At 36.0% G+C, this 24,587-nt stretch overlaps 1 protein-coding gene across 3 annotated transcripts in view; it reads right to left on the reverse strand.

Annotated features, from left to right (window-relative positions):
* Positions 1-2,888: 2,888 nt before the first annotated feature.
* DICER1 (dicer 1, ribonuclease III) overlaps positions 2,889-24,587 on the reverse strand; it is a 63,284-nt gene continuing 41,585 nt past the window's right edge. For all 3 annotated transcript variants that reach the window (XM_027673908.1, XM_027673907.1, XM_027673906.1), the window contains 13 exons: positions 22,226-22,405; positions 21,196-21,409; positions 20,961-21,114; positions 19,296-19,478; positions 18,875-18,980; positions 18,609-18,784; positions 17,544-18,327; positions 15,994-16,149; positions 13,169-14,051; positions 10,865-11,133; positions 8,161-8,323; positions 7,992-8,067; positions 2,889-7,699 (listed from right to left, as the gene is read on the reverse strand). In XM_027673908.1, the coding sequence (XP_027529709.1) occupies positions 7,534-7,699; positions 7,992-8,067; positions 8,161-8,323; positions 10,865-11,133; positions 13,169-14,051; positions 15,994-16,149; positions 17,544-18,327; positions 18,609-18,784; positions 18,875-18,980; positions 19,296-19,478; positions 20,961-21,114; positions 21,196-21,409; positions 22,226-22,405 (3,510 nt within the window). In that variant the 3' untranslated portion in view covers positions 2,889-7,533. The remainder of the gene's footprint in view (positions 7,700-7,991; positions 8,068-8,160; positions 8,324-10,864; positions 11,134-13,168; positions 14,052-15,993; positions 16,150-17,543; positions 18,328-18,608; positions 18,785-18,874; positions 18,981-19,295; positions 19,479-20,960; positions 21,115-21,195; positions 21,410-22,225; positions 22,406-24,587) is intronic.

Here is a 24,587-nt window from a genome sequence, read left to right on the forward strand (position 1 = left end):
TCATTCTGAAAGGATGATCTAAGGGCAGGAAAATGAAATGGTGCCCTGCAGCTACTGATGTGACTCCACTGACAGCAAAGAAATGGTGGGAGTTAGCCCAGGTCCTGCTGTCTGCAGAATGCACACCTGAATCATCATAGAATCATGGAGTTATTTAGGTTGGAAAAGACCTCTAAGATAATTGAGTCCAACTATTAAACCAGCACCACCACATCCCCAAGTGCCACATCCACATGCCTTCTGAACATTTCCAGGGATGGTGATTCCACCACTTCCCTGAGCAGCCTGTTCCAATGCCTGACCGCTCTTTCAGTAAGGAAATTTTTGCTAAGATCCAATCTAAGCTTCCTCTTGCACAACTCAAGGCCATTTCCTCTAGTAGTCCTGTCGCTTGTTACTTGAGAAGAGACCGACCCCCCACCTGGCTACAACCTCTTCAGGAAGTTGTAGAGAGCAATGAGGTCCTCCCTTAGCCTCCTTTTCTCCAGGCTAAACACCCCTCAGCTGCTCCTCATAAGACTTGTGCTCCAGACCCTTTACCAGCCCTGTTGCCCTTCTCTGGACATGCTCCAGCACCTCAATGTCTGTCTTATAGTCAGCTGAAGTATCCAAGATGCCAATAAAAGCCCTGATGAAGACTGCCTGTGTTCCTCCCCTCTAAATTTTGCCCATGTGGCAAAAGAAAAGAATAAGCAGCTGGATATTCACTGCAGTAGGTGGGTTATCTCAGAAGTAGGCAGCTGGTCAATGTGCCACACTTTATTTAAGAGCCTGAAAGAAGCAGAACAGCAGAGGCTGCCTTTGCACATCACTGTTTCTCACTTTTTGCTTGACATCTGGAATTTACATCTATGTCTGAAGGACTTTTGTGTTAAGTTCAAATGCATACAACCTACAGAGCCCAAGTGGATGTCTTCCCAGTGACTTCAGAGAGCTGGACAGGAACTCAAAACTACAGGAAATTTTCAAGTTAACAGAAGAAAATTACTTCAATTCAAAAATAAGCATAAGACTTCCAATAAAATATATATAAAAAGTAATGTTGAAACAATAGTGTAAGTCAGGTAAGTGGAGATGGTTAAGCAGCAAAGTAAATGATACTGTTTCCGTAAAACTGGGAAGGTCCTTGGTTATTTTGCTTACCAAAATGAAATTACTGTTCACATTCTACATTAGGAAAGACCCAATCACAACTACGAGGAAAATAAAACCTGCTTACATGTCAGTACTGCCTGTGTCCACTGACATGGAGATTTCCTCTAAGGAATAGATCCTGCACCTGGACTCTGGCAGCAGCACTGAGGAAAGCCCAGACAAGCCCCAAACCTGCTCCTCTGTTTCTGGACCTGAAGTTATGATTAACTTTGTTACTTCCTCTTTTCAGGGCAAGCGTATTCAAAAACTTATTCTCTTCATTTTTCAAACTCCTTTTTCTGTATAGTTTTCCTTAAGAAGAATAGCAGCTAACCAAACCCATCTTCATTCTATTGAGGCAATTATGGAACACATTCTTGTAGTAAGGAGATGAGAAACCACTACCTGTAGACTCTTCCTCAGATAGACAGTTCCTATAGGGTGAACACTGAGGTTTGTCAGAAGGACTAAAGGCAGCTACCCTGAAAATTTGTATCTTGATGTTATAGCCTTACTAAAGTTAATTATTCCTCTTTGCAAAGTCAAGACTGATGTTTCCTTGGGGGTCAGGAAGAACTCAAGTCATTGCTACATTCCTAAATTAAAAAAAAAAGGATATTTTACACTATACAGTTTCAACACCATTACTATTAAGCTGTATTCAAAATCTACAGTAAGGAGGTGATGCTCCCACACTGGCAAAAAATGTGGTCACCCGCCTTTGAAGAAGAACCTTTACTGATTTGACACTTTGACTTTCTGGAGAACTCTGGCTGCTTCACAGTACTACCCAGCAAGGGATGGAGCACTTCCTTGCACTCAAGTTGAGATGGCCACCCCTTATCTCATTTTGCCACAGTGAACAGGATATGATGGCATCTTCAACTAATTTTCATTATTATTTTCAGACCTATTCGCCTGCAGAAAATTTGGGGAAAGAAAGTTTTCTGATCTGACTCACTTGATAGAACTGGGGGGATGGGGGCTGTGTTGTCATCCCCTGCTATGGCTTACTAGCCTATATGTTGGAGCCTGAAGGGCCTTACCCCTAAAGGACCCTCCTCTAAGTCCCAGAAAAAGGTATCACTGTGTCCACCAGCAGCTCAGCAGGCTTTTCTCTATAACCTAAGGCAAAATGTGTAGTAAGAGCTAACCACTGCACATGTCAAGCTACTGACTGCTACACTGTGAAGTTTTCAGAAAGGAAAACTCCCGATCTTTGTCTGGCAGGTCTGCCTTGTCTCCACAGATACATGACACTGGTGTGCCAGTCAGAACACTCTAAAAACACACTTTCAATATCCAGGGTAAGTGAAATATTAATGGAAAACAAACAAAAATAATTAAAATCGATGTCATTATTGCCGAGACTATTAGCTAATATGAACATGTTATTCTTAAAACATGTGCCGATTGTGCAAACCTGTGTTACTGAACCCTTGTGCTCTGGGGCCTCCCAGCTCCCACAGACATTTTGCAGGTATAATGGTCAACACAGAGATCAAATCGTACCACGTACACCATAATTTTTAACCTGAGTGTCCCTTAAGAGTCTTCATATAGCTATGAAGACAGTTCATCCATCAGGGAAAGGAGACAAGCAGACTTGTCTTTAAGCAAGGTCAAGAAATACTGTTTTCACAAATGTTTTCAAAATTTTTTTTTTATTTAGACTGAAAAGCAATTTTTTTGTAAACTCTAAAAGATTTATGGAGAGATTAAGAGGAATTAAAAATAAAAGCAAAACAACAATACAAGGTGAACAGACCATAACTTTATTGGAGATATACTCAGCTACAATTATTACAAAAAACTATTAAAGGTAATTGTGATCCATAAGGTGCAGATTGCAAACTTCTGCAGCATGATTACAGTATGAATGAATTACATTTTATGTCCCTTAAAGACAGCTGCAGCATGTGATGGTAAATATTTTATTGTCCATCAAATTATATTTGTTATTCATTCTACTTGATTTTAACCATCTTTTCAGTCAAACTATTTACAATAAAAATGCCTGCAATTTCCAATTATTGTTCACAAACATTTTTCTCTCCAACTTGCTGCTGCAGTAAATTCTGAGTGCATCTACAAAGCAATTAAAGTAGTCTGTGGTTGCCATTCAAATAAAAGAGGGAAAAAACCCAAGGACTTTATTGGATAAAATTTATTTTTAAGAAATGTAGTTAGCTTTGACAGAAATTAATTTTAACTGCTAGTGGAGTATACTACAATGACCTCTAGATACTTGCTAACATAATTCAGATTTACAGTTGATATTTAGATTACATTTCATGGTCATGAACTGTAGTGTTTTAAGTTTAAAACCTAATATAAAAGTAAAGAAATTAACTTGAAAATTTGAGCAATTGGAAAAGGATCAATGTCAGTAATTCAGTACCAAAAATCAAAATGCTTCTTGCTTCTCTCATGTAATAAATACAGAGATTTCCACGAGAATGTTTTCATGAAGAACCCATCCAAAACACATAAACCCAGAATATTGTCAGGCAGAGGCAAGTGCAGTATCACAGCAGACCATGATGCCATTTGTCCTTTGTGCTGCTGTGACTGGGATACAAAGATTTCACTTTCTATACAGATAAATGCATAGAGTCTGTAGCATATGTTATGTCATATGCAGTAACATAAAAACCCCCACATTTTCCAGTTGACGGTTCTATATTTGCTTACAAGGAGGAAAACCCAAACTCTGCAACATACATACAAGCACAAGATTTTCATGTGTGTAAAAGAATGCAGTTCCATTGATTAAACTGATACCACATCAATTTGCACCAGCTGAGGATCCAGTGCCTCACTGCTGGGCCACTATTATATTCCTCCCCAGCACCAAAACTAGTTCTTGTCCAAGTTCTGTACTTAGCAGTCACAACATACTATTGTGTAATGAGACTTAGAAATAGTAGGCTTTTTTTCTGTATGGACTTTAGCAGCATCAAGCTGAACAAACACTTCAGAAGTCGCTACTGGGCACTCAGTATTCAGACTGAGCACAGATTTAGTTGAGGTTGACCAAGTTACTAGGGGCTGTCTTTTCCCAAAAACTACATTATATGTGTAATATGTTGGTTTGTTCAGAGATAATTACTGGAGTGTCAGTCAGAGGTCATTCTAATTTTAATTACTTCACATAACAGTAAAATGATGCAGTAGAAAAATAATAGCTTTAAAATACAATCAAGAGTTGTTACACATCTTAGTTGTATTTTTCCACATACAGTAAAAATGCCACAGACGTTACAAAATGACCTATATAAGTTGTGCAAGTAAATGACACATTGCAGGCATTAAAACTATCTTTTTCAAATTCAGTAAATCAGAACAGCAGCAAGGCCAAACCACATTTTTCCTCTCTGTTAAGCATTTTTTCCTTGAAATGAGGTAAAGCATGGTACCAAGTGCAATGCTTATTTGTGCTACATGAACAGAACAGCGCAAAAAAAAGCCATAAAAATAAAAACGCAGCATAGTTAGGAGGACTGTTTAAAGTACAGTATAACAGGACTTAGATTAAAAAAACCAAGGTTCATGCCAATTAACCCCCACACTATGTATGATAAGCCTGTGTGGTTGCTTTTGAAGATGGGCTGCAACAGTCCACTTACACTTGTGCTTATAGCATGTCAAGTGACTTCTATCCCAACCTTCAAATGATCAGATTTAGGTCTTTAATAGCATACACTGTCCAGTATCAAATTCATATCAACTGCAGGGTAAAACACACAGATGCATAACATGGAAACTAATGTGGATTTTCTGTCTCAAAAGGATAAAAAATATTTCAATGAGGTCACACTGGAAAAAATTGTGGCATTTAAAACGCATTTAAAAACGCATCAGCAGCAGAAACTATAGTCAGCCACTACACATTTCAGATTTCCAATTCATAGGCTTTATCTAGTAACAAAGTGATCATTAAACTATTCTGAAACACAGAGTAAGTTCAGTTAATTTTCTTTGCATCCAAGCACTCTGTAAGCACTTTACTGCTAACAATTACCTGAAACCCCTGAGAATCTATAACCTTGTAACAATCAGTAAGAAACTTTGGGTGTTCAAAGACTAACATAAATTTTAATTTTTCATAATGCAATTAAAACTCCTTAAGACTTTCTAGATGGTCTGATTTAGTATTGGTGATTGATGTCTGGCCAGAAACACAGAATTGTTAACATCACTAATCATGTATTTTCTCTAAGAAACTTCAGTCCTACCAGAAAGAGAGAGCTATAGCTTAAATCAGTGACTTTTTTTCAAAAAAGTTTTTAAACAGCTAACACAAAGCAATTTGCGTTTGAAAATTTAGAATGCATGTTTTTATTGTTCCATATAATTTACACTTGCAGGTCTTTTATCCTTGTTATATTTTCATGACTGAAGTACCAAACAAATGCTAGAATTTTTTATAAGCTACTATTTTAATTATTGGTCTGACTACTATAACAAGCCGCTTTCAAATACAAGAATGGTCCTTGTCACAGAATGAAAAATTACTGAGATAGAAAATATACGAACTTTTGAAACCTGTATTTCAGAAAAGCTTAATGTCTGCCCCTTGTCACTAAGGCATTTATTTTATTTTTTTGTTAAGAAAGCAAGAGCTGACAGTTTTTGTTTTGTTTTAGTGTGCATTTGTGAGGAAAGGAATATGGTTTAAAAGCAGGAAATACAGTATTTATTTGTAATTTAATACATAAGACACAGCATCAAGTTCAAACTATTGTGCTGGAAAACGTTAAAACACCTTGCTCTGCTTTCTCAAACTTCAAGCATAATTAACAGGGCAAAATTGCAGCAAACCTCTACTGATACTGGTGGGAATAAGAGACCCACAGCTTTTTTAAAAGGTAAATTAAGAGGTATTATAGTTACAGTGCAAAAAATTAAAATTTCAAGCATAATATATAAACATAGCACCAAAACAGAAAAAAAACAATGCATGCAAAAACAAAAAGGAAAAGAAAAGAAAAAAAGAACTGAGGTATTTAAGTGAAGAGTGCCTACGAAAATCTAATTAAAGAAGTATAGGCAAAGCCTAAAAAATAAAAGTATGATTTCCCCCCCGTAGTCCCAGTAGACCAAAACACCAATGAGCTAGTTTCTCTAAATTAAGGACCTAAATCACAGATGTATCAAAAGTACGGCAGTTATATCTCAAACATCAACTTTCATGTTATTTAACAGCACAGCTTTGGTAGATGAAATACGCATGCAACTCTGAAAAGTACAGTAAGAAATTTACGTGGAAATATCTCTAAGTGTAAAGGTGCTCTGTTTGTTAAATACGTAACCAATTGACTATAAAATCTGCAGCATATCTTAGGTGTGATATGTCTAAGGTTATTTTGTTAGAGTGACAGTTTGCACTGTGCAATTATTTGTTGCTGTTTCCAGTATTGGAACTATCTAGCTTGCAGGTTTGTGTAAAACTGGAATTTTAGCCAAAGACCATATTTTGTTTATGGTATAAAAAAAACTGTAGACTAACCACCTCCTCAGAATTGTTAAAAATAACCTAATTACATATATATGAATATAATTTCTATTATAATCCTGTAATAAGTCACAGCTATAGTAATGAGTTGTACTGTAAATATAGAGCTGTATCATTGTAAAATGCATAACAAAATGAAGGGAATGTAAAACAGTTTGTTCCAAAAGAGATCAGAAAATAAAGATTATTAATGAGGGTTTATTTATTTTTAAGGCAAGAACCTTTTTTTATGCAAGACTGTGTGGCATAAGGAAACTGTAGTTTCACTCTATCAGTATGCCAGCCATTTCAATTAAAATCTGTCCCTAACAAATAAGTGCAATAATGATTGGGAATGCCATCTTAATGTAAAAAGATGACATGTAGAGGAAAAAAAAAAAAAAAGGAAAATAAAAAGGAGAATACTGGCACACTTAATCTTTCTTATACCCAATCATCCAGTACAGTTTATCAACTGCTTTATGACTGGCACTAGTGCACAGATTGAAGAATTTCAAGATTACTATATATAAATCTAGCAACTGCATTAGGCATAAGCTCCCTCGCCTTCTAACACTAAGCAAAGCTGTACTGACAATAAAAGTAAACCAAAAAGACCTGACAACAATTATTCTGAACACTTGCTAAATGTCATCATTAAAGCACTCTCGTGATTAAACAAAGCAGAAGTGAGGAAAGAAGACAAGATTGTGTTTGCGCAAAAAACTATAACTACAATTAGTTCCAAAATTTTATACATGTTAAATGTTTTGTTATCTATTCTGTTATCAAACTTTAAATTCTGTCTTCCAATTTGTTCCTCTCAACATCAACATTTTTTAAGTTTGCTTTAATTGTATGTGATTTTTTTCCCCCCATTTCATTTAGTTTTAAGAGGAGTCTCAGCTGTTTGGGACCTGAGGTTGATTTGCTTTGAGGCTTCGTAGTGCTCTTCTCGCAGCTGCAGATTTGGCAATCCTGTAGCTTCTGCCAACACCTTTAAACTTTCCCTTTCCTACAACTTCCACTGTAACTCTGACCTTTCCATCGTAAGTTCTTTCTGCAGGACTGCAAAAATATACACAAGAATTACTTACTGCCTAAGGCAAGTTAATGTGAAATAAGAGACCTACATTCTCTTTTCTACAGAAGTTAAAGCAGTAAAGTTAAACAGAAATCACTACATTTCTCAAAAAGCTATGCAAGGAAAAAAACCCAAACAGTGGACGCAATTATCATGTTAGATACTTAGTGCAAAAGAAATTACAAGTACTTAATTGACATTTAAAAATTATTAATAGCTTATGAAGCACAGCTTAGAAACATCTGTCAGAGTGTACCAAAGAAAGTATATTCTTACCTAAATTTGGCTGTCTCCGGCTCCATCTCCAGCAATTCTCGCACTGGGGAACGGGGCACATTAGCAGAAAATTTTTCTATTTGGAAAAAAAAGTGGAAAAAAATTAGCTCTGTTCTTTTCGTAGCAGATGGCACTTAGGAATTAATATTTTTTTGAAAGCTGGTAATACCTATTAATGGCCTCATCATTGGATAGTACACTTGCCAAACCATTTCCAAAGACATTCCACTATCCATATAAATGGCACCAGCAAGGGACTCAAATATATCCCCCATGGCCTTTGGTACTTCAATGTCTTCCTCTTTTTCTTCATCTTCTTCTGATCTTCTGAGCTGTTTGCAATTAAAAAAAGACAAGGGTGGGAAGGGAGAGAGAAGGAGAGGGGAAAAGAGAGAAATGATTGTTTTACTTACAGTAAAACAAACATCTTCAGAAATGTATATCCTGTGCTGCTTCCTTTGTTTTTGACTGACAACTTTCCACTATGAAATTGTTTTTTTTATTCCCCAATGAAACCAAGGTGCTAGATATATCATTTTTCAAACGTGAAAAAAAAAATCCCAAACAGCATTGTGTACAGAGGACTTGGAGAATAATTCTGTACGATTTCACCATGGGTCTGCTTTTTCCAATAAGAAACAGACTCGGCTCCATCAGTTAATATTAGAAATCTACTCCTAACAAAGGAGGAGTTCACACATCATACATCTCCAAAAAAAAGACTTTTTAAATCTGTAAGTCCAATCTCTGGATGAAAGCTTCATGTACCTTTCCTTACCTTATTTACCCCTAAAGACAAGCATGAAACAGGCACCAGTAAAATAAGCCATTAATAACTGAAAACCAGCAACACCAGACTGAGCTAACAGGCACACTTAGTTATTTAATGTAGCAGACAGGGTTTTCTTCTATGCTACCAATTTAAGACAGCAGTCAATTCTCATTAGCAAAACTAAACATTCAGCGTATGTCTTAAAGGTCCTGAGCTAATCTAATCCTTTACTAAAATACCTCAAAAACATGTAATATACATTCACCTAACTACAAACAAAGTTACGCTCCTCTGCCTAAAGAGAAGTAAGTTTCTGTCAGTCCTCTCCCCCAGCAGCTACCCTCTCACTCCACTTGGTCACTATTTGGGGTTTAAAATCTGATTTAGTCCTCTTAAAAGAGACCATAATGCTTCATAAACATGTTCCACCCAGTATTTCTACCTAAAATAAATCAAGCAAGTAGTCAGACCTGATGCATACAACAGTGCAAACGGGAATTTTGATGGTAAAAAATAAATTCAACTGTTTTGAATAGTGTATTTTATACCAAGAGCAAACTGTAACACTTCTGAATTATACTGAAATAACAGAAGGAGAGAGAAACTAAGAGCTATAAGGCAAGGGACAACAGATGTTTCAGGAGTGAGATCTGAAAATAAGAAAAGCAGATGATGTGGAGACACACATGGAAACCACTCTAGCTGGCATGAACTGTAGAAACAAAGACTCTTGCATTAACTCATGAAATAAGAGTTTCAGTAATTCAGTGCCAGACCAAGATAGGGAGCAGGCATAGGGAGAATGAAACAAGGATTTTATTTGAAACAGCTACCACACAATTTGGTTGCAACTTTGGTGCAAGCTTCTAGGAAATCTTTTTGCACACAAGCAAAAACTAAGCAAAAACAAAGCTAAAAATAAGTTTTTAGCCTTTTCACTCATACTGTGTAGAAAACAAGACAAGTAACAATTCGATCCTCTAATGTAAAGTAATTTATATTATCCAAATTTCAGTGACAAATTTCTTAGTCAATGCTTAATGAATCTTTCCCATAAAACATGGTTTTCACTCCGCAACAGAGTGCAACGGCTAGAAACACACACATGTGACTGAAGTATTTTAATTCCCAAGCTTTTAAATTGTCTATCAGAAACAAAATTACTAAAAGCAAAGTACTGACGTATTGCTGGAGTAAATGCTAACTTAGTTCTGGAGTATTCTCAGACAAGAGCCTTTTTTAAGAGATTGGTTAGAGTTGCAGAAGACAAACTATTATGGATAACACTTCTGAAGAAAAGATAAAGTCCATCTCTTCCAGATCCTGATTAGAATTTGATCCACCAGGCCTTCGCTCTTGTATTTTCTAAGCAGCTTATATAAATTAATTAGTTTTAGTAGATTCTCCAGAAAATAGAGGTTCATTATCATCAGTTTTCCTGCACAGCACAAGATATGACCTTCGTTTGCAGGTCTTCAGTGAAACTATTTTTCAAGTGGCTTACTCAAAAGATGCATATAATGTTTCCCTGTCTAGCAGATACGAAGCCTTTAGGATCACGTCAAACATACTTGCGTACAGTGCAGTAACACTTGCTCCAGTAGAAACCATCAGAAGAAAATAGCAGAAATCTCTTGTCAATGCACTACATTTAATAATCCCAGCACCGTGCCAAGGTAGTATTTTTCATGGTGGTGCATGGATATCCTACCTCAAGTCAGCATTATGTAACTTAGCAACCCTTCATCACAATTTTATGTTATAGTAGTGCTTCCAATCAGTTCGGGAAGGAAGCAAGCTAAGTGTGCATGTGTGTCGCATGTTGTTCTAACAAAACAAAAACAAAACAATGACTAAAATCAAGTGTCACAGAAAAGCCTAGAGGCAAACTGCTTTCAAATTAATTAATTTCTGAAAGTTCTAATTGATTTTCTACTTTCTGAAAAGACTATTTTACTTTCCATATTGCATCCTTTATTACTGGGAGCCTGCTTCTTGGCTGCTGTGTTCATAAAACATTACAAAAATGTGCATCACGCTAAGAAATCCAGTGACATGCTTCAAATCAGATACTGAACACATTTCTTCTACTTCCACTAACCTCAGAATCCATTCCTTGCATTTCATTCTTTTCCATTTGAAACTGCACAAAGTCATCAATAACATGAAACAGTTCAGGAGAGACAGCTTTGAAGTACTTGTGGTAGTCATACTTTACAGCTAATGATGCAAAAATGGTATTATTGACTAGAGCAGATCGTAGGTCAGTAAGAACTCCTGGAGAGTGTTGCCGTGGGTCTTCATAAAGGTGCTTGGTTATGAGGTAGTCCAAAATTGCATCTCCCAGGAATTCTAAGCGCTGGTAACAATCTTAAAGCATTGGAAATAAAAGAATGTACAACACCACAATTAAGTTTAACACACACATTCTTTCCAGGCCTTTCTGGATAAGAGGTTTGGTACACTGCCATGTAAATTCCACAAACTAACGAATGCTCAGAGAAGATAATCTATTTTTTAAAACAGGTACCTTTGCATTTAAAGAGATTGCTAATGAATCACTAAAAAAACAAACCAGGAAAAAACATAAATTATATCAATAATAAAGCTAATTTTGAACAATTGTTAATTTTTGCCAGGCTAACAAAACACTTGTGCTTATAATCAATTAATGCTTTTACTCAAGATCATCACACTGTGCTGAGAAAGAGTAAAATTAAGAGGTTCCACCAGCAGGCTGATCTGAAAACTACTAACAATTAAAACCAAAAAAATTAATACAAAATGCAATGAATTAAAAAGCAGGGGGAACATAAAATCTGAGATTTTTCATCTAATTTGCCACACACTAGAAACCTTCAACAAAGATTCCTGTTTCAAATAGTTCTTTTAAACTGGACATTAAAATTGCCAAGCCTTTGCTTTTTTGAAAATTGACAGTGGCCATGGGAACAGAGAGCTATCAACATCTATTTTTAGAATATAAACAAAAGCAAAAACCCTCTTGAATGCAAATAGGCATAGGTAGGTAGAGAAGGAAGGAAGACACAACTACTGCAGAAGTTAACATGAGAGTGGAATGGCTAGTTCTAAGCAGCTAAGCTGCTTTTTTATTCGCTGAACATAAGAAAGAGACTGTCACATCTTAAGCTACTCCTTAAGAAAAAAAGTTACAGGTAACAGCAATTCACACTTGTCTTACTTGGTAGATAAGAAATGAAATCAAAAGTTTCTGCTACTAACAACATAATTTTAAGAAGTCACTATGTCTCAACGTTTCTGTTAGCCTATGTGTATATACGTACATATATCTATATATAAATAATCATCTACCTTCTATCTGAAAGGTTTTGTGAAATATTTGTAAAAAGTAAATATATATGTGGGTAACATTACCTAGAATGAAAAACCAAAGGAACATTTCAGTGTTCTGTCAGAACTGTTTATCAATGTAGTAACATTTCAAAATGACTTATTTCTTTAATTAAAGCAGAGGTTTTTCACTCCTTGGAATAAGAGACCAATTCACTATGAAGAAAAATTTCAGACTGCTGACTGCAGAGGACTTTGCCAATCACTACAAATAGGGTTGGAATCTTGCTGTGTTTTGCTTTTGATTGCATATTATTGTAGGAAAATATGCAAAGTTTTAGAATGGACAAATATTACATTAATTAGTATAAGCAAAGGCCATTAAAGATTACACAAATACAAATTTCTACTGATGTAAAATCTTTCATGAGATCATGTACAGAAATATTATGTAGTTAATCTGAAATTATTATTTAGTCAGATTTAGCCAATTACTTCAAACTTTGACTTTAAATATTTACTCAATAAAATGCCTACATTTAAATTAAGCCTTCAAATTCACAACTTCAAAGGGAAGTCTCCATATTCTGCAATCCTATAGATCATGCAGCTACTAAAAACTGTATAGTCTACAATTAATCTTTGGAAGTACAAAGTATAATATTCTTGGAATACAATTGTGGAACAGATTTGCTAAATATGACTGCTATTTCCTGAAGTACGTGACAACTTTGCAGAGTTCTACAAGAACTTGTTTCTGTTAAATGAGGATTTAAAGTCACTCATACAGCTAGTGATACAGCATTGGTGATAAATGCTGCTCTTTCTTGGAACTTGGTGAGGCTTCAGTAAATACATTCTGTCTGCATCAAGTCAAAATATGAATAATGATTGGGATACAGACTCAGCAAGTATCCCCCTCTAAATACTGGGCAAAATACTATTTTCTAAGATTTTGTATTCAGAGACTATTGGCTTCTTAATGTAACATGTGATGTCTAAAAATAGAATATATATGGGAGCACAACATATACTACTTCTCTTGCATTTACAATATGGAGAAAAACTATATAGGTTCTTCAAGATAACTTACCAGTAATGGTATTATAATGGTAGGAGGCATGAGTAAATGCCTGAAGAAGGTAAGCCTTGTTCTTAAAACTGTAATTTATTTTCTTCTCAAAGTTTTCAAAACCAGAAATAAGGTGATTAAGGGTTTTTTCAGCATCTGGGTGATCAAACATACACCTCGGTGGAATCTTCAAACAGCCATACTCCAGGTCTTTACACAGAGAAGGCTCTGAATTAGCTACAGAAGCAGAAACAGAGTTTGGTGAAATATTTTTCTGCTCACTGTTACAGTTCTCTCTCGTAGCACATAAAGTGCCTTCCCAATCAGTCTTTTTAATTACAGGGAGCACCTTCAGCCCCAATGAACACAGGAAAAGCTGAGCAGCTCTTTCACCACAGCTGGTCAGATAGCAGCCCAGCAGGGCTTCCACACAGTCTGCAATGCTCTTGTCAGCAATACACTGCTCCGTATGCAAGTCATATGAGATTGACTGTTTTCCTGCATCAACACCACAGTTTTCTTCTGAGGGATTCCAGAAGCCCACTACAAAATCATCCTCTTCAACAGCCTTGCTAGGATCCAGATAGCACATAGCATCCCAAGAGCTATAGTCAAAATCATCAAAATCTGATGAACACTGAACATTACCCAGGGATGACTTTTTGGGTGCTTTCCATTCATAGTTTGAATCAGTGGTTGAAAAGTGTGAGAGCGAAATTTTCTTCACAAAAGCCCCTGATCCCATTAACATATTATCAATGAATTTTATATGCTCCTGATCATACTCCAGAAAATCATCTTCGAAGTCTGTTTCTTCCTTGGGCGACCTCCACATTAGGTCTTCATTCTCTTCATCATCATTATAATCATCAAGTTTACCATTAGCCAACATGTTTTCCTTTGTCTATGAAAGAACACAAAATATACATGAAGAGGGAAAGGAGATAGTTTTATTCCAGAAAGATCAAAAGACTAGGATTTGAGAAGCGTCTGCTAAAAATAAGGCTGATTTTTATGTTCCTAATTCCATTGTCTGATCAGATGCACAATACAACATTTAATTAACACTAGTTATATAATACTTAAAGTAAGATTATTTTAGCCAGTCTCAACAGGAGTGAGTGCTGATTTTTTCTTGTTACATACCACCTGTCATATCTGTCACTGAAATAAAAATAACTCTCTGAATGAGACAAGTATATATGGACACTCCAAAATAGGTTTCGGTGTCTGTTTTTGCAAAGATTTAACAAATTATAAAATTAAAATTTTATTATAATTTCATTAGCAATTTTCTTAAAATAAAATTCTAATTAGCGGGACAGCTACATGAATTATCCTAACATTCTCTGTATATTTGTTCTTGAATATAAAAAAAAATAAAATTCTAAGTGATGAGAATGAACAGTGGGTAAAGAAGCCAGGAAGCAATTCTGATCCTTGACTTTTTTATCATTAGCATTTAAAAAAGAAATCAACGGTGAACCCCAGAAGAAAGAACTTTTTCTTAAATAATACACGTAAGTGCTTTTTTCATACTTTTTTGGAATCAGCCATTTGATAAAAAGAACAAAGATCCTTTCCGTTAATAAAGCTTGATAACACTAAAACTACTAACATTTGACTAAGATGTTTTAGTAATAATTGATCGCAATGATATGAGATCTCTAGTTCCACTTACAGACCATCATCTCATGGATGGAGAACAAAATTTACATTCAAGAAAGCAAAATACCTACTTGGCACAAACCCTTCCACTATGTGGTTGCATCACTGTCTGCATTTTGGTCTGAAATTGTGTGTTTTATTTACAAATAAACAGTGACTATTACAAGGTAGAGGCCACTGAAAAGTTGCGGAGAACTGAAACCTTTTAAAAACCAACAATTAGCTCCAGTCCCAAATGTACTATCTCATTTGCCAGAAAGATAAAGCAGGAAATGAAATCTTGGCACAATACAGAACCACAATAATCAGGTTGTTTTATTCTGCAATAAACATTTATTTGCACGGTACATCCACCTAACAGTCCTCTCATGTGCCCTCTGGTGGTACTACAATCCGAGTGTGGTCTTCAGAAAAAGAAAGAAGTCCCTCCACCTCCTTCCCCTGAATCCCAAACCAGTCTCAAACACTTCAAGATCATGTTACTGACTGCTGTGATCACTGGTATTTCTTAACATCCACTTCTACTCTAACCATGCAATGCATTTAGTCAGAAAATAATGTGAACCTTTTCTCATTAAGACTCATCATTCTGAAGCTTTTGGTGATAAGACAGGGGGGTCTAAGCCAGCACGGTATATCAGATGAGAAGCAGCTCTCAGTCATACCCATGGTGTAGCTACCAGCAATCAATACTGAACATTTTCTCAAGCCAGTTCTACTCTTCGTTCTGCCTCAGCACTATGAAAAACACTAACTCCTTTTCATATAAAGGTGAACTCATTATTTATTAAAAAGCAGACAGAGTTCTGCCTAAACATATAGCAAAAGCAGTGATGATAACACTTTATCATTTAAAATTTGCAACAGACTTTGGAAAAACTCCTGAGAGCAGGCTAACTATAAGCAGGAAAGTTTTTCTTCTCTGTTTCTCTGTTAATATCTACACTCATTATTGGATGACGTGCAATAAAATTTCCTTACTTCAGGTTCAGAATTCGTTTTCCTCTCATTTTCTCTAACTGGCAGAGAAGTTTTAGAAAGAAAAAAAAGATAAGCATTTACCTTTTTTTGGCTGAAAACACAGCAAAGTATCTGGGGGGGTGGGTGGGAGAAGGAAGGGGTGAGAGGATACAGACATGTGAACAATTACTCCTCAACACAGTTAAATGAAGTCTTACCATTTCATCTTTCTCCCACTTATCAGTGTTGCTCTTGTCCTGGTTTACTATGTAACCAGGAGGAAGCCAATTGACCGGGGGATCAAAAATCGACACCACCATGCGACTGGGCAGTCCCTTCTTTTTTCCAAGGCGATATAAGTTACAGTTGCTGACCTTTAAGAAAAACATTCTCATAAACCTCTGGACATATATTTACATAAAAATACATTAAAATGCAAAAGGAGCAAAACAATGTTATGTGTCAAGCCAGATCTTGTACCATTATACATTTTCTCTAGTTCTCAAAAGGGAGTTCAGCTTTCCTAATATAGTATAGCCAACTCAAAACAAGATATACATCTTGCTTTTCATATTTCTTTGAGGCCAAGCATATCAGGTGTGACAACTTCAGTTAAAGAAATCTAACAGATTATATTCTAATTGCAAAACAAACTTACTGCTCTTCTGAAATAACAGTAAATAGAACCTGTACAAGTGTCATTAATTACCAGTGTAGTAATCAACATTCAGACTAGACCTGGAATGAAAAATTATTATTTATGGGTACACTGACCTAAACCTTGGCAGTAGAAAGTGTTAAAACTGTTCTGTACAACAAATCTTATTAAGTCATAATCCAGATGTTATTTTAATAGCCTCTAAAATGATTTTAGATATTTTAAAGGGAAGGGAAAAATGCATTCTCACAGACACAAACATGCTTCCTTTCCCTTTTTAACTATCAACTTCCGATCTTTTTTTCTCCTTTCAAACACATTTTCCATGTTTTAGAATCTTGAAATTTGAATGTGAATAATGAATCACTTCTTTTATTTGAACAGTGCAACTTATTTCACTTCCACAGAGATGCATTTTATTAGAGGTACACAATCAAAGCCTTACTATTTAATTCAAGTTATCACATTATGTGGGGGGAAAAAACAAAATGAACAAAAGCTTTCACATGATTGCTTATTCCAGTAGCAGTAGAACTGAAGACTCTGCTCCCTACCATTTACATTTACCCTAAAATACTTTCAAAAGTTTTGATGCAACAGTTTTGCAAGATTTTTTTGTTGTTTCCTTTTTAAGTGTGTCTGTAAGATCATGCTAAAAATTTTCCAGGAAAGGAACTTATTGAGGAAACAAAGGAAAGGCCAAGTACAGCTATAACCTAAGGCTCTGTGTTGTAACTCAATGCTTCATTCAAGCATTCCTGTTAAGAGTTTCTACTCAATACAGCGCTAATGTTCAGTGCACCAAATGTCCTCACTAACCCAGAACTTTTAGTTCTATTCAATCCTGCCCTTTCTTAGGTTCATAATCACCTGATTTAGACTTCAGACTGAACTGCAGAAAACAGTTTCAATCAAGCACAGTTACAACAACACTAAGCCCCCAGTAAGTCCTGTATTTTTATTCCTAATATGCATGCTACTTGATGTACAATCAGCAAAGCTGTGGAATTAAATCAACCTGTTCCCATTCAATCTTCTGGCAAAAATTTCATATATATGGCTTGTTACAGTATGCCTTTGGTATAATAACACTGGATTGTTACTACTCACTTTTTTGCTTCTCATATATGACAGCCGTCCCTCGTGAGCATCAGGGTAAGTGCAAAACAAGTATGTAGTGATGGCATGCTTTAAAAATGAATCACCAAGCATTTCTAGTCGCTCCAGGTTAAATCCATCACTAGCATTTGAAAGAGTCAAAGCTTGAAGAATGAGACCAGGATTAGGACCGAGAGTTTTTGAGGAGTACCCAGTGGAAGGGCTCTTTTCAGAATCTGCTCTGTCTTTTGAAAGATTATTAGCTTTTGAAGTACTGGTGGTCACTGCCATTTTGGGGCATCCATCTGAGGTAGATCTGTTAGCATTTCCATCAAGGTATTTATTACTCAGTAGAGTACATTCATTGCTGGGCTTGGGCTGGTTCTCACTGTTGTATAAATTCTGAATGGGATATGAGGTAGTTGGTTGTACAGGTATTTCCTGCCTGCAGTAATTCAGCTGATTTCCTTGGCAAAAGTCTCTGTTAACTAAATCACAATTGCCATTGGCAAGATTTTTATTATAAGAAACACCATTAATTGCTGCAAGTTCTGCCGAGACATCAATTTGGAGTTTACTGGGTGACTCATTGAGCAATGTTCTGTAACTCACAGACATTTGGTCATGGTTTTCTGCAGAAGAGGTTCTATTAGCACCTTGATGTGCAGCATTTTCAGGGACTACAATTGTGCTGTGCTTACAGTAATTTTCATTCTCTACTACTGAGGAGTTAGGAAGAGAGATGAAGGATTTGCTGTCAATAGATTTTTTCCATCCGAAGTCCAAGTTAGGATATCTGTAAAAATATATGCGGGGTTTGTTAACAAAAAAAATGTTATCACAAGACAAGAAGACTCTACATGCACATACATGTTTAAAAACAGTAACAGCCTTCTGAAAAGAATTGTGATTGCAGCATGTAACTTCACTATTCAAAATCAATATTTTTCAACTATGTTTTACTGAGAAGTGACAGGAGTTAAGCAAAGGGTATCAGTTTTATAAATCACACAATAATAGTTAAGTTTCCACCTTGTTTTCCAATGAATTCAGATATCATATCGAAAAAATACATGCCTGAAATCTGCAGGAAGTGATTTAACCCCTACACCAGCATCAGTGGCTGTTTGAGCTCTTAGTTCCTCTGCTGTCAAAAGGCAGTGCAGGCGGTAAAGTATGCTGGGGAGGCAAACTGCTTTTCTCCACAATGATGCTGGAATAGGATGTATAGCACAAAGCTCAGGAACCAGTATCTGGGGAGAGGGGAAAAAAAAGAATTTTCTTTGTAAAGTTGTCAGATCACTATTAAATGAGTCCTTTAATATTAGATACTTCTATTTTACCTGCTTGTTCTGCAAACTTTCCCACTTTGCCTTCCTCTTCTCAGCACTGCTTAGTGGAAGTGCTTTTCCCTTCTGATTCAAATGGCGAGGAGTCAAAAGATTAAGTCTAAAAACCATGTGAAAATACTGTGATGTAAGTACATAATTAATGAACAGAACTTACTAGCCTAAACTTTCTAAAGTGATGACTTTTCTTAGTATTCAACTTCAATGAGCTGTGAAGTGACAGCACAGTTATATCTGGGAAAAATGGACTTGAGTTATAATTGTTGTTACATAAGTTAGGTAGGTCTCAAGAAAAAGAAAATCGGTAATTATTTTGGAGGACACAAGCCCTCAGTTTTATCTTGTAATTTAAGGGATTAAAAAAAAGCATTTTACTGTCAGACTACAAACATCAGACAAATATGACTGTTGTTACCTCGAAGATGTGTGGTCCACATCCAGCAGTGGCTGGTTGAGATTGGTTAGGTCAAGATTATACTTTGTTTTATAATATTCAGCAAAAGTTTCATATTCAGGGGAAGGGAATTTACTGAGTGGAGTAAGATCAGTGTATACATCAGCTACATAGAATCGATGAGGCTGATCAAAATTTCGATACCTAAAAAAAAAAATAAAATATTTTGGCATTACGGTAAAGCTTTTGCTAAGTTCCTCGTGTTCTAATGTGGTCAGGAGTTATAGTTAAGTAGTTCACTTGAGATTTTTGGTTGGTGGCTTTCTTTTTTGTTGTAGAAATCATTTGTTTAGCTAACTCAAATATTAAATGAGATGTGCTCTATGATAAGGACAAATAAAGTCAGTCTATAATCTGCAAAATTCCCTCTACAGATAAACATTTAAATTAAATAGAGGATCTATGTCTTCAACACGCAATAGAAAAATCAAGCTCTCGACAACCGTAATGCTACAATTTCTTAATTCCAAACACCTACCAATTAAACTTGATAATCTGGCTTTTTATTATCCAGTCTCCTATGTGGTATTTTACATCAGTACAAACAGAGTTCCTCTGCATACAAAGATTGTACTGCCTCACATCTAAACTGTAATTTTTAACCAAGTCACCCTCCAAAAAAAGTTAAAATACAAAACTTCAAATATGTAGCAAGGTAAGTTCACAAGCCCTTCAAGGACAATGCAGTTCTTGTAATACAGAAGACTGAAATTAGAGCTAGAATGCTGCAACACCTTTACTGTAGCTACTGATGCTCATTGGAAACTATGGTCATAAACATGCACAGGAAAATAATGATGAAAAATCATGAAATCAATATTCAATAATTAGATTTGCATAGTAGGTGATTTCATACTTTGACCTGGTGCATCTATCATTTTAAGTTTCTATGCAAATATCTAAATAGATATCTCCAAATAAAATTTATGCACTATTAATGAACCTTTTCAGCTTCTTGGGGGGGGGATTAAAAAAAAAAAAAAAAAGCCTGACACAGGTGAGGTCAAAACAAAGTACTTACATTTATCTTCTACATATATTTAACAAGTCCTGTTGTTTACAATATACTAGGTACAACACAAGCCAGTCAGTCCACAGGGAGTAATTAAGCCTCCACAGAGCCTACCAATTCTAGAGAACCTTTGCATATCCAGTATGTAAAATGAATACCACTCAATATAAAGATTCTATTAACTGGTCTTTACACTCGTAATTTTCCCATCTACCAGCAGCATACCTTCCTTTAGCAGGTCTTAGGTGTGAATAAGCAGTAACCAGAGAACGGGACTCCCACTCAATCTTCCAAACTAAAATTGGTTTCAGTAGGCCAGCTCTCGATGAAGATGCAATGTTTTATCAGAATACTACGTAAGTTTTGTGGTGAGCTCTACTATTTCTAATAAAAAGGTAATGAGTTTTGGGAGACCTAAACACTTAAATCCTACTATATAAGATTAACTACTCATTAAAAAAAAACAACTTTAAGTTGTTTGAGACGCAGCCAGATACCTTCAAATTAATAGCATACAGTTCACAAAAAGCAATTCTGCCGCAGATACTAACATTCCCTTATTACAAGTGTTTGTATAAATACAATAAGTACATACCTAAATATAGAGTACTCACCGTGGAATGATAACTGCATCCTGGTAATCTTCTAACTTGAAAATAAAAGGCATTTCTTTTGTATACTGTGTACTGGGAATGCCTGTACGTGCCTCAGATTTCTCAATGTCTTCCATAAACTTAAAGTCAATGTCCAAAGTGCTGGAGTCATCAACTTAAAAAGGAAAATGCGCAACTCAGTTTTCCAGGCTGAACTTTTCTGAGAAGTTATAAATTACAAAATTTTTGTTCTTACCAACATTTAGAGGTAGAACACAATAGGCTGAATCAGCTTCTGTGGGTTTGAACTCTAGTGCAGGTTTCTCAAGACGAAGAATATGTGAAAAAATGTACTGGTGGAGCCTTGTTATCAGCTCAAGCATTTGCAGAGACAGGGTAAAACCAGATTTCTTAAGCTCAATAGATATTGTAACCTCTCCAGAGCGAGTATACACAGGAAAGTGAGGAATCTAAAGAAACAAAACCGAAAGAAATCACAAAAGACAATTCAGAGCAGGATTCCTCTACAGAGTACTGGCTGTTTAGTTCAGACGCTGAGGTAATGCTTGCCTGACCCCACAGCAAACTGGATCAAATTGGATCAGAATTTTGAACTGTGATGACCTTCAATTACAAATGAGATTCTGAAAGCTTAAAGAATGACTGATTTGGTTCTTTAAATAGTTCTCCTTGTGCTTTACAGCTCTTCTCTTTATAAAAGATAGGTAGAAAAGCAAGTATTTTCTGTTATGAAGGAAGAAATGTTTTCTTATGTGGACAACAAAAAATACAATTTGAAAAAATCTTCTTCAACTGAGTCTCTCCAACAGAAAACGTCTACTAAAAATTTTCCGAAGCAAGAGGTGTCAATTTCAATTAACATGGCTGACTTTTTCTGCTGCTGCTGCAGACCAGGAATGCTGAGGAGTTGTTACCATAGCTTTTGTATAGATAAGGTAGTGCGGTGTAGGTCATGTCTGTAGCCGAAATGTCAACTCCTGTCATACCTCATACAAAGAAGGAGGGACATTTTGGATTTGCAAGTGCAAAATCCTAAAAAATAAATTTGTAAACCAAAAGTTTGGCCAAAATAGAACAGACAGTTCTATCCATAAATACAAAAAGTGGAGACTTGAGTGGATGGATACTGTTGTTTATTTTCTTGAGGCTGCCAGATACAAACAGTACTCATGGTCATTTCCAACTCTTCAGTCTTGGGGGGGGAGCAAGTGGAAAGCAACAGGTTGTAAGGTATGTAGAATAAGGAAAGGAAATAGTTTCCTTACTTGAGGTATAGGTTTGGCTGTCAATATGCCAAAACATCTTGTTGTATCCTCAGGAGGATATAGCTTTCGTCTCCTGAAGTTGAGCTCATCAGGTAGAGGAGTTGTTAACACCATTCCTATTACATACAGGTAACAGGGCTGATCAGGTTTGGGATAACTATCCCTCAAACACTCTGGAATCTAAAAATCAAAAAAAGAAAAAACATTAAGACAATAAAAATCGGTGAAGTTCACCTAAATACTATTCTTTGAACAAGGTGTCACATGTTTATTTGGAAAGGCATTGCTAAAAATAAGGAATTAAAAAAAAATAATCTGGGCTTCAGTAGTGTTTTTCTCTTAAGCAAAAGTGTTTGGTCAGCAGCCTGGTATGGCAGCCACGAAATCTGTCGAAATACTTGCATCAAGGGAACATGATGCTCCCAGATCTCCCTATAAGCCAAGAGGCAACTTCTACTACATCCCTGATCTTACTTTGTTATCCACCCTGTCTTAAAAATGCCAGTTTAACTGTAGAACACAGGCAGCATTTAAATACATAAATACCATAAATACAACTGAAGTGTTGATGCCAATGTCTGTATTTAACCAGTAACTCTGTGTCCAAGCTTTTTGGACCTTAACAGTGGGAGGGGGGGGGAAGCAAAAGGAAAATGTGCACACACAGAAAAAACCAAAATCTACATCCCAGTAATTCAATTTTCACATAAAGCTTCATTGCAGCTTCATTAACACAGATTCTTCTTCCAGCAGAACTGAAAAGTATCAAAAATGTTTTTCATACGCTTGGGACAAACAAACAAAATTCAAGGGACTGCCCCTTTGCCCAGGCACATTATATGAGTTCTCATAACAATTCTAGTTTGCAGATGTGAACACTCATAACAGCCACAAGCACTTTTAACTCTGTTGTTTGTATTTGTCACAGACATTAAGAAACCATGCTTTATGTTCGGTAGGAGTTCATTACTTTGCAGGTCTCAAAACTGATCCTCCTGTTTGTCTAAAACTAAACTGCAATACATGTAGTCCTGGATTTTAAAGTTACACTGCAGTAAAACTATGGCCTTTACTTAATGGAAAATTACTCATAAGTTTAATAACTACATTAAGCCCAAGAGGATCTTGGAGACCTTAAGCATTTGCCAAAGCTTCTTTTCCAGATGTGAAAAGCTGGGACAAAAGCAAGGAAAAATATTCTTAGATTCCCTATTAAAAAAAAAAACAAAACTGAGAAAGAATGATGCATCACTATACAAATCAACTCCTCTGAACGAGAGAGAATAATCTTGCATTTTGAGTCACCCCTAATCACTAGTGAGGCAAGAGGACAGAGAAAAGTACTTGTAATAGCCTACCAAGAAACACTGTGCAAAGATGCAAAGTGTTTGTGGAGTCTTGCAAGAAAGGTTTTCTCATCTGTCATTCCCTCTGTGATGCCATGGTATCCTTCCCAAAACTTTCCTAGTAACTGATTACTGGAACTACTAATAAAATTGGGGCATGTGGGAGATGGCAAGAATGGAATTACTGAAGGGCTATCACCACAACTGAGGCTGCACATGAAGGTACAACACAGCACTACAGCCCACTAATGTGGGTGTCCATGTTGACATTCCTCCATATGACAAAGACTATCAGTTTCTCCGTGAAATGCAGATTATCAGATTCTGAATAAGGTACCTGTCCTATTCGAAGGACCTTAGACAGAACCTGTAACAATTGCAGGGGAAGAAGGAAGGTTCCAGAGTAGTTGCAAAATACTCTGACACAGCTTGTTTCCTCTATTTTCCCTTACTTTTAAAGTATTTGAAATTCCCATACACATACCATCTAAGAAATCCAACTCTACAAACTGATGTGGTTGAAGCCTGTTACAACAGAACTGTGGATAAGTTACTTAATGCAGCACTGTAGTATACCCTTTAGCATATTAAGTATAATATTTAGAACTATTTTAAAAATGAAAAAATAGTAAAAGTATAGTTATTAGGTATACTAAGATTTAAACCAGAAGCTATGAAATTCTATGTTCAATCGGTAAACTTCCCAAATTAAACCAGGTATCTAAAAAAAACCCCACATTTTTCTGTGTTTAGCCCCGTGCATCTCTTTGTCTAGAAAGCCAGTAATTCCTCCTTTGCTCTAGTGCATTTACCAGAGAAGGTAAATATTTTACAGATTATTAATGCAGGACAATTTTCCTCACAGTTATTTTCATACCAGGTTAATACAGTCAACCAGCCCTACAGAAAGTGTATGCTCCTTGAACTCACACGCATGCTTCCAAAACATGCGGTACCATAAATTCAGGTAACAGTGCAATTTTACACAGAATTTAAACTACAAAATAGTTTCAATA

The sequence above is a fragment of the Neopelma chrysocephalum genome, unplaced genomic scaffold (genome assembly GCF_003984885.1).
Source record: "Neopelma chrysocephalum unplaced genomic scaffold, ASM398488v2 Primary Assembly neopelma1_24, whole genome shotgun sequence".
NCBI lineage: Eukaryota > Metazoa > Chordata > Aves > Passeriformes > Pipridae > Neopelma > Neopelma chrysocephalum.